Source organism: Mytilus trossulus, chromosome 5 (assembly GCF_036588685.1).
Source record: "Mytilus trossulus isolate FHL-02 chromosome 5, PNRI_Mtr1.1.1.hap1, whole genome shotgun sequence".
In the NCBI taxonomy this organism is placed as follows: domain Eukaryota; kingdom Metazoa; phylum Mollusca; class Bivalvia; order Mytilida; family Mytilidae; genus Mytilus; species Mytilus trossulus.
In genome coordinates, this window is record NC_086377.1 from 70,365,488 (window position 1) to 70,376,147 (window position 10,660).

The 10,660-nt window shown below is 30.1% G+C and overlaps 1 protein-coding gene across 1 annotated transcript; it reads right to left on the minus strand.

Moving 5' to 3' along the window:
• Positions 1-914: 914 nt before the first annotated feature.
• On the minus strand, positions 915-9,962 carry LOC134718258 (uncharacterized). The gene is made up of 4 exons (XM_063580752.1): positions 9,513-9,962; positions 8,948-9,140; positions 8,401-8,413; positions 915-1,182 (listed from the first exon to the last, which is right to left on the minus strand). Exons 1-4 carry the CDS (start codon positions 9,960-9,962, stop codon positions 915-917), a joined length of 924 nt encoding a protein of 307 aa, XP_063436822.1.
• Positions 9,963-10,660: the final 698 nt, after the last annotated feature.

Consider the following 10,660-nt stretch of genomic DNA (forward strand, 5'->3'; position numbering starts at 1 on the left):
AGACAAAAATGTCAAAAGAAAAATATCCTTTATAATCCATAATTCAAAGAGGTGTCTAGTAATAAAAATTCTATCAGAAATGACATTATATTAAGTAATATGTGCAAAATTTCCTATTTTAATCATACAATAAAAGTAAAGGCTTGAAAGTGTTTATAACTTAATTCTAAACAGATTTAAGAAAGAAAAAAAAACAATTCACTTAAACAATATTGAATGTAAATAAACAATTATAAGTTTCTTACAACTGTTAAAAATTGATGGTCTAAATATCATGTAAATCACTGTCATCTTCACAATTTAAATTCTCTTCATTGAAGTCTAATCATTTATATCATTTTCATCATCATCATCAATACCCTTCTTTTCCGGTGGCAGTCTAAATTTCTCCGACCATCACCCCAGGTGGCTTCTATTGTATCAACCTACCTATTGTATTTATTGTGAACTTGTTCTCGTCCTGAATATGCATGAAATATTTGCCACTGGAAGTTAAGCAACCAACAATCAATCAATCATCATCAACAAAATCAACATTTATAAAATCATTTTCATCAAAATCATTTATCTCAACAACATCTTTATCCAATCCAACAATAGAAAAAAAATATTGTTTGTACACTTTCTTCAACAATAATATGTTCATCAAACGATTTGATAAATTCCAACAATTTTGCTTCAATGAATAATCCTTCCTTCACTAGGCACGCTTTTCGTCCTTCTATAGAATTATTCATTGAAGTAATGAGCAATGAATGTTCCCGGGTGCGGGAATTTCTCGCTACATTGAAGACCTGTTGGTGACGTTCTGCTGTTGTGTTTTTTTATTTTGGTCGGGTTGTTGTCTCTTTGACACATTCCCCATTTCCATTCTCAATTTTATCATGTCTGTACCACTTTATTGTGGAAACCATTTATGCTTTAACGAGGCACTTCTTCTCCTTAGCTCTGCCAATCATTGACTTCAACTGAATAGCCTGTCTTTTCACAGCTGATAAATTATCAGCTCGGTCTGTCACTTCAACTTTCCGCCAAATTTCATTTTCCTGGTTTTTAATGTCTTCAAAATCTAATTTGAGTGGAAAAGACATGGACAGATATCCAACCAAATTGTATTCTGCCAAAGACTGTTTGATCTTGGCCACTACCTTCTGTACCTGCTTTGACAGGCGAATTGTCCTCCTGGAAATAGAAAACCATTTTTTGTATTGCATCTAAAAGAAAGAATTTGGTATGTCTGATTCTCAATTAGACAACTATCAAATTGCCAACCAAGACTGGATGCTACACACTAATATCTAGAAATCATTATAGATTCATTTCAATTTTTCAAAGTATATGATTCCTACTCTTTTTTTCTACACAAATGTATATGTCATTTTCATGTTATTAAGTGTGATTGAATGATAAAGCTATTACATAAAAAAAAATCAGAGTAATTTCTGAAAATTAATGCTGTAAAAAAACTGAAGAGGGAATGCTGTTATATGATTTAAACACTTTCAAATAAGTCTAAACATTTTTTAATAACTTTCCTATATATTGCATGCTAATCAAATCAAAGCAACATTGACATCCTTTGTTCACTGAATCAACTTTCAAACATATTTGCCTTACAAAATCAAAATAAATGTCTTTACATATTTCTTTATCAGATCTAACAGGAAGTGCCTTTCACTGGTTAATCTCTGCAATTTTTTAAGTACATACAGTCTGTTTTTTTCTTTCGCACTTGACAGGTGTCTTTCGAATAGCATATCAGACTTTGCATAATTAACTTTCAGTCCAGAGCTGCAAGAACTTGAATACCGAAAAAGTTGGGAAATGTATATTCCATATGCTGGAAAAGTTGTTATATTACTACAAAGGTGGGGGAAATTAATAATTTCAAAATAAAAATCGTCTCGTTTGTCATAGATTCTGGTACTGAGATGACTGTTTGTCAAATTCGAGGAACAAGTCTAAAAATGAGACAGAGGAAGCCGTGTTTGTAGTCTCTTTAACTTCTAGTTCTGGTGGATATATTAATGGAACCCAATCAGAAAAGTTTGGATTGTTAATGGAAAGAACAGCATCAACATTTCTGAAAGTGAAATTAAATAACCTGGCTTCTTTGATCTTGTTTTTGACAAGCGTCTGAAGAAACTCCGATTCATATGGCAAGGAGAGGCACACAGTTCTTCCCATAGGAATGCCGACAATTTGTTGGAAAAGTCTACCTCCAAATTCAACAAATATGTTGTCAATAAGAAACTCCAGCATACTGATCACTTGTTCCTTTGTGCAGCATGTTTTGCCTTTTAATTTCCTATTAACAAAATATGCCTTATGGTAAAGTGGTTAACTTATAGCGTATGCTACCATTAATATGATGAAAAGCATTGTAGATAATTTCTTTTAGGCGGTTTTTCAATTTCACATGGTGAAAAGTGGTATAAAAGGTTGAAAAATCATAAGTTATGATAGAACTTTTTTCAGACCCGAGAATTAAAATTATCCAGAAATTCTTTAGAGTTTTTAAAAATCCACATATGGTTAATACCACTACGCGAGTAAACAGTTTCACAGTATATCTGAAAACCCTCTTTCACTGCGGACAGAATTTTAGTCATTCTAATGGAAAATTCTTTAGTGGAACATGCAGATGAGCCGGCAATGTACCTTTGTTTGTACGGAATTTTGTGAAGTAGGGTATCCAGTACAAACAAGGTAAGTCCTCCGATTTGTTGTTCAATGAAATGTTCATTGAAGCCATGAAGGACTTATGATTCGCCACAAACTCATCCATGTCAATTAATATGTTTTTGTATGTGGGATTACCGGAGTGCTCATTTATTCCTAATTCGTTTACAAGACACTCATAGTAATACGAGTTATAAATAAGACAATATTATTTGAAGCTTTGTTCACAGGAACAACGACATACTTATCTTGAAGAGATGATAAACATTTTACAGCCTATTTGTCACAGAAAAAGAATTTTGGTCAATCTAATCGACAACACTTTAGTGGAACATGCAGATGAGCTTGCAATGTACCTTTGTTTGTACGGAATTTTGTGAAGTTTAGGTATCCAGTACAAACAAGGTAAGTCCTCCTAAAACCATGTATTAATGTAAAATCTATCATAAAAATATTTACACCTACTATTTTATATAAATTAAGCATATAATAATGTTAATCAAAATATCTTAAAACGCACAGATTAAAAGGAGTGAAATAGATTTACTAGTAAAAGGTAAAAGGACATAGTTAATTTATTTATTTCTTGACAGGGTTGACACAACTAAATTCAATCATTGTAAAATTGTTTCCTATTGTAGTTTTTATTTTATTTAGCAAGACTTTCTAAGATGAAAATACGAATACTAAAAATTTGGACTTAAAATAAGGCGTATAGATATAGGAAGATGTGGTGTGAGTGCCAATGAGACAACTCTCCATCCAAATAACAATTTAAAAAGTAAACCATTATAGGTTAAACCATTATAGGTACAGTTTTCAATTTGTTAACGGGCATGACGTAAAATAGCGAATCAAATAATTGAACTTTATTGGACAATGCTGTTGATTAAAAAAAATCAATTCCAGAAACTGACTATTACCAATAATTGAAAGTTCCAGGTCGACGGGTTCAAACAGAAAGATTTGAAAGCAGAGAAAACTGTGTATCTTATAATCGGCACGACTTTATCAGATGACAATACCAATACTAAAATAAGGCTTACGCATAGTTATATACTTTAATTCAGTCAAGGACCCGCGATATCACGGGTGTGTTCTAGTCCTATATAAACTTACAGTGTTGATATTTCTTTACATATAAATAGTTATAAGTTTTGTTAATTGAAATGCCATTTACTTGTTGTTGTGTACCTGGATGTTCTAACAGAGGTGGACATCTTTTCGCAAAAAATTGGGAATTAAAAAAGAAATGGTTAAATGCAATCAAAAGAAACTCTTATGAAGAAAAACACAAAGAATTGACACCAAGCAAAAGCAGTGTTGTTTGTCATGATCATTTTTTTGCAAAATGATTACACATCAATTACAAGTTTTAATACTTATTAAATAATTTTTAAAAAGTCTAAAATACGCTTATGATATTTTTCTTTAATTCTTATTTAACCTCATAAAGGGAAGAATAAAATGAGAACATTTGTTGCAATAGAAATGTAAATAGAATATTTTCTTTTGTTAACTCATGATAGAAAGATTTATTTGTAATGTGTCATTATTACATGTAGCATAATTTGTTAATTATCAATGTTTATACAGATAATGTACTTTCACATGTCATATCCTGCTGTGATGATTTCTAATGTGGTTGTTTAATCTGTTAAAAGTAAGCTGGATTAATGAAAACAGTGTATGATAAACAGATAAAAAAAAATATCAGGTCATCTTTTTAATATTAATAATTAATTATGTGTTTATTCTTGTAGGCACAGATGTTAGCAGAAAACAGTTGAAAAAAGGATCTGTTCCATCTGTATTTTGTTGGAAAAGAAAATTATCCTCAAACACCCCAGACAGAAGTGATCGACTTTTTAAAAGAAACAAAACAAAATCTGAACTATCATTCACAGAACAAAATATTGAAATAAATGATCCATGTACTTCTGATATAGGACGGAAATAATATGTCGAGTCTACAACAGCACCCATAGTACCTGATGCAGAGTCGCACATATTATATACTGCTGTTCCACTGAATAGTGAATTTAGCTGTCAAACGCCATTCTGGGTTTCCCTTTCTATAGAAAATTTTAGGCATGATGATGCTGGTGTATTGTTTTATACAGGGTTGGCAAATTACAATGACTTTATATTTGTCTTGGCTTCTTTTGGAGAGGGAATATACCATATGAACTACTTGTATAACAGAGTGGACCAACTTAATATTGAAAATCATTTTTTTTTAACCCTTATCAAGGTAAGAAGACACAAAATCAATTTTGAACTTAGTAGACTGTTTGGCATTTCTGAACATTCAGTGACAAACATATGGATCACATGGCTGAACTTTATTTCTAGACAATGGAAGGAGTAAGTTTTGTGGCCAAGTCGAGATTTAGTCCGCTTTTTTAGTCCATCTGATTTTAAGCTGAAATTTCCATCAACTAGACTGCTTGTAGATGGGACAGAAATGCCTGTTAAGAAACCGAAGTCTCCAATTGCTCAACAGTCTACTTATTCTACATACAAGAACAGAAACACAGTTAAAGTCTTGGTAGGATGCTCACCAAGTGATATAATGTAATATCAGAATGAATAATGAAAAAGGGGTAGAATTTGCTAAAAAATGTAATATTGTTAAAATCTAGTACAATTATCGAAAAAGGTGTCAAATTTACATTGAAATTTAAAAAAAAAAACTTGATTAAAACCGTTGGCAGGTTTGGTAATATATTCTATACAACTATCGTTAGAATATGGTCGATATAATGTAATATCAGAATGAATTATCAAAAAGGGGTAGAATTTACTAAAAAATGTAATATTTTTAAAAGAAATTAAGTTGGTTCAAGTTTACTTCAGATACAATTGTCATTACATATTACAAATCTATCTTGATCAAATGACCGATTTAAGGTATTATCTATTACAATTATCGAAAAAGTTGTCAAATTTAAAGTGAAATTTAAAAAAAAACTTGATTAAAACCGTTGACAGGTTTGGTAATAAATTCTATACAACTATCTTTAGAATATGGTCGATATAATGTAATATCAGAATGAATTATGAAAAAGGGGTAGAATTTACTAAAAAAATAATATTGTTAAAAGAAATTAAGTTGGTTCAAGTGTACTTCAGATACAATTGTCATTACATATTATAAATTTATCTTGATCAAATGACCGATTTAAGGTATCATCTTTTACAATTATCGATAAAAAAGTGGTCAAATTTACAGTGAAATTTAAAAAAAAACTTGATTAAAACCGTTGGCAGGTTTGGTAATATATTCTATACAACTATCTTTAGAATATGGTCGATATAATGTTATATCAGAATGAGTTATCAAAAAGGGGTAGAATTTACAAAAAAATGTAATATTGTTAAAAGAAATTAAGTTGGTTCAAGTTTACTTCAGATACAATTGTCATTACAAATTATAAATTTATCTTGATCAAATGACCGATTTAAGGTATCATCTTTTACAATTATCGAAAAAAAGTTGTCAAATTTACAGTGAAATTTTAAAAAAAATCGTGATTAAAACCGTTGACAGGTTTGGTAATATATTCAATACAACTATCTTAAGAATATAGTCGATATAATGTAATATCAGTATGAATAATGAAAAATGGGTAAAATTTACTAAAAAAATGTAATATTGTTTAAAGGAAATTAAGTTGGTTCATGTTTACTTCAGATACATTTGTCATTAAATATTATAAATCTATCTTGATCAAATGACCGATTTAAGGTATTATCTAGTACAATTATCGAAAAAGGTGTAAAATTTACATTGAAATTTTAAAAAATCGTGATAAAAACCGTTGACAGGTTTGGTAATATATTCAATACAACTATCTTTAGAATATAGTCGATATAATGTAATATCAGAATTAATTATGAAAAAGGGGTAGAATTTATTAACAAATATAATATTGTTAAAAGAAATTAAGTTGGTTCAAGTTTACTTCAGATACAATTGTCATTACATATTATAAATTTATCTTGATCAAATGACCGATTTAAGGTATCATCTATTACAATTATCGAAAAAGGTGTAAAATTTTCATTGAAATTTAAAAAAAAACACTTGATTAAAACCGTTGGCAGGTTTGGTAATATATTCTATACAACTATCTTTAGAATATGGTCGATATTATACAATTATAGCCTTTGTATGAGGTCGATGCAAGGATATATCGACCTGAAAGAAGTATATCGACTGAGGACGAAGTCATAAATAATATGCCAACAATTCAAATACAATTGCAACATTTAACTATTGTTCTTTGTAGACTAAACAATTTAATAATGAATAAATTTCTGAAACACTTTTTTTCATTAATTCTTCTGAATAAAATTGTAATTGACAGTTATATTTGAAAAGTTATTGAATACTGGAACTGGCATAGCTTTCTGGTTCATACTAGCAGCATTAACGAGTTTGACTGTTTTGGTATACATCTTGGAACTTCTAGGGATTTAAATAAATCATCCATACCATCATCAGCTGCCATTTCAGGAATGATATCATTCATGAGGTTTTGAGTTTAAAAGTCAGACAATGGCTGTAAATTGAAAGAGCCAAATGAGTTAGTTGATATCGCCTCAGTTTCTACAGTCACACTAGTTTGTGAAAGACACAAAAAATTAATATTTGAAGACAAAGCGGCTGGTTTCGAAACTTTCGATGTTTTGCATAGTGTTTTTTCACTTAAAGGGGCACTAGCTGTCAAATTCATGGTCACCAATTTGACTCAAATTCTCATAATTGATTAATTACAATGTAAAACATTTATCCAATCTATCAAACGTTTAAAATAAACAGTTTACAAAGCATGGGGTAGATGATATGTAGGTTCGTTTCGTGTTTATTTAAATCCAGATGCCATCTAATTAACTATCGATTTGACCTCAGATGACCATATAAGCGATGTAAACACAAATAAAGATATGAATAGGTTAAACCAGCACGTGCAACTGGATTTTTATAGGTCTGTTTGATTTGAATTTATAGATTAAAAATATAAGTTTCTCATTGTTTTTAACCGTATAAGAATGATTTATGTGGATCGAACTAGTAATCAAATGATTTACCGTAGTTTCACTTTCATTGTTGACATTTTTTTTCTTTAAATAACCAGTTCACGTACAATGCATGCGTTGTCAGTCTCTAGCTAGGGGTTAAATTGAAGTTCACATGAATACCGGTTAGAATGATGATGACGTTTTCACTTGCAAGTGAATCAGTCAAAAATTATGTATAATCGCTTATTTCAACAAAAATAAAGCAAATTGATTGCTAAAAGCAAATTATTATTTCATTATTCCAATTTAATTAATGATTAATCTAAAAAAAATCATACTTTATTTTTTTTATATATATCGTAGCTAGTGCTCCTTTAATGTGTCTGACATCATTTTTTTGTTTTTTTCACATGTTTTTAAAGATTTATGACCAGTGACACTCATAATGTGTCTACTGGGAATTTGTGCCTCATCCAAAATGTGGACAGTTGTAGCTCTGCATGATTGGTTTGTATACTCTTTTGAAAGTTTGGCTGCCTTGCTTATCTCGTTCATATATACGCCCAGTTTGTTGTGTCCAAGGGGAATGTTGTCATAATGTATCCCATCTTTAGCTGTTAACTTTGGCTGTTGAAAAAGTTCATTACATTTTGGATTCAGACGGCGTATATATTTTACAAACGACCTTACTGGACATCGGTCACTACCAGAAAAGAATATTGTCTATATTGAGAAACAAATATGAGATATGCATATGATATATTGAAACAGAAAAATTAGTAAGAAATGACATAAATATATATATATAGGACTTGAGAGACAAGACAAGATTGTACATTTTTTTTGAAAAAATGTTATTGTTTGGGTCTTTTTTATCTTTTTTTCCATATTAATCATCTTCAGCTTCTCGTGTGCAAATATCTTTAAAAATGTCTTTTTTTTAATATAGTTTTTTTTCCATAATTTTATACATTTGTTAATATAGGAGAAATGGTGAGTAGTGAACCTGCACTTACAAGATTTTTTTATATTCAATTGGAGGGATAAACAAAACTTCCCATCCCAACTAAGACGAGAAGGGTCACCCAAAATTAGTCCCCCCTGGATTTATTGACAGCCTTTATCTTAAAGACTAGAATAATTTCCTGATATATACAAATCTTAAAAAACTTTTGGAGGTCATCAGATAATGCCCGCCTTATAATCTTATTAATTTTGACATTAATATTTATTTTACCTTTGATTTCATACATCTTACCATCGGATGACTTTTCACTATCTGTCTGATGATTTTTGGTTAGTTCATCATGGGTTTTATAAACATAAAGTGTACCCTCTGTATCTGGCTGTACTGCAAAGTCCTGTCTTGTTAAGGTTACCAGGTTCTCCTTGCCTCTACGTCCAAAATGAATCATTATGTCCACAAATACCTGAAATTAAAGAATATTGTATGTACTTCAATATTAATAAAATACATGTGATACAAAATTTAATTGTAATTTTCAAATTGTTATATAAAACATTCACAAGAAAATTACCGGTTACAGGTCCATTTGATTAATTCTAAATTTTAACGGTCTATTGAATTAATTTCAAATGTAAAATTCATGTAACAAATATTTTACAAATTTTAAATGAAAAGGTAACTTTTTAAATACTTGCGAAAAATAGTGCACTGTACGAGGAATATATATACAGTACAACTACAAGAGAGACAAGTCGTGTCAATTAATGAACTTAGGACATGTACATTGTAGGATCAGGATCAGGGAGATATCTCTTTTTTATTATGTTATAGTTACCTTGTATTGGAGCATTTTTGGACTTTCCAAATCTTTACAGAAAAACATGTACATTTTTTCCATATCAGCATCAGCAATTGCTGGATAGTGCTCCACAGCTGCCAGACCAAGTCTTTTTAGCTCCTTTGTCATACATTGAAATGCTTTTTTGGACTTCTTCAAATTGTCACCTTTGAGAATGTCAACATCCCTTGTTTTAGATAAGTGCCGTTGCAAGCCTTGGCGATAAGACTGCATGGTCGTCTTCTTGTACATCTCCCCATTTTTGTTGCGTATTTCCATGTAAAATTTGGATAATACGTCGTCCAACTGTGCATCATCGTAAGACTCAAAGTCGAGGGGAAGGCTTTTCTCTGTTAGATATTCCCGGAAACTATTAATAGCTGTGTTTGTTTGCCTTTTAGTGTTTTTTGAATCAACGTTTTCCAACAGATTTTCCCTTGTCTTCATCCTCGAGAGATGCGAATCTTCGTTTCGTGACCATTTATCGTTAACGTCTGCTTGTTCAAGTTGTTGTGATTGTACCGGAATTTATACAGAAAAGCATTTGATTGGATGTTGAGAATACGTCATTACGTATATTGGTTTTCAGATTTCTATAATTAGATTTTTAAAAATAACCGTGCAATATGCTTTTTGCTATCCGCCGTTTTTCTATGTACCTTCGAAAATATAGTTTAACATGTGACTGTTCCTAAACGAACCAAATTAGTTAAAATATACGAATTAATAATATAATGTTATATCAGAATGAATTATGAAAAAGGGGTATAATTTACTAAAAAATGTAATATTGTTAAAAAGAAATTAAGTTGGTTCAAGTTTACTTCAGATACATTTGTCATTACATATTATAAATTTATCTTGATCAAATGACCGATTTAAGGTATCATCTTTTACAATTATCGAATAAAAATTGTCAAATTTACAGTGAAATTTTAAAAAATCGTGATAAAACCCGTTGACAGGTTTAGTAATATATATTCAATACAACTATCTTTAGAATATAGTCGATATAATGTAATATCGGAATGAATTATGAAAAAGGGGTAGAATTTACTAAAAAAATATAATATTCGTAAAAAAAAAATAAGTTGGTTCAAGTTTACTTCAGATACAATTGTCATTACATATTATAAATTTATCTT

Coding starts and splice junctions, on each gene's coding strand:
- LOC134718258 (XM_063580752.1), bottom strand. CDS start 9,962: ATGAAGACAAGGGAAAATCTGTTGGAAAACGTTGATTCAAAAAACACT. Junction 9,141..9,512: donor CAAAAATGCTCCAATACAAG/GTAACTATAACA, acceptor CTTTAATTTCAG/GTATTTGTGGACATAATGAT.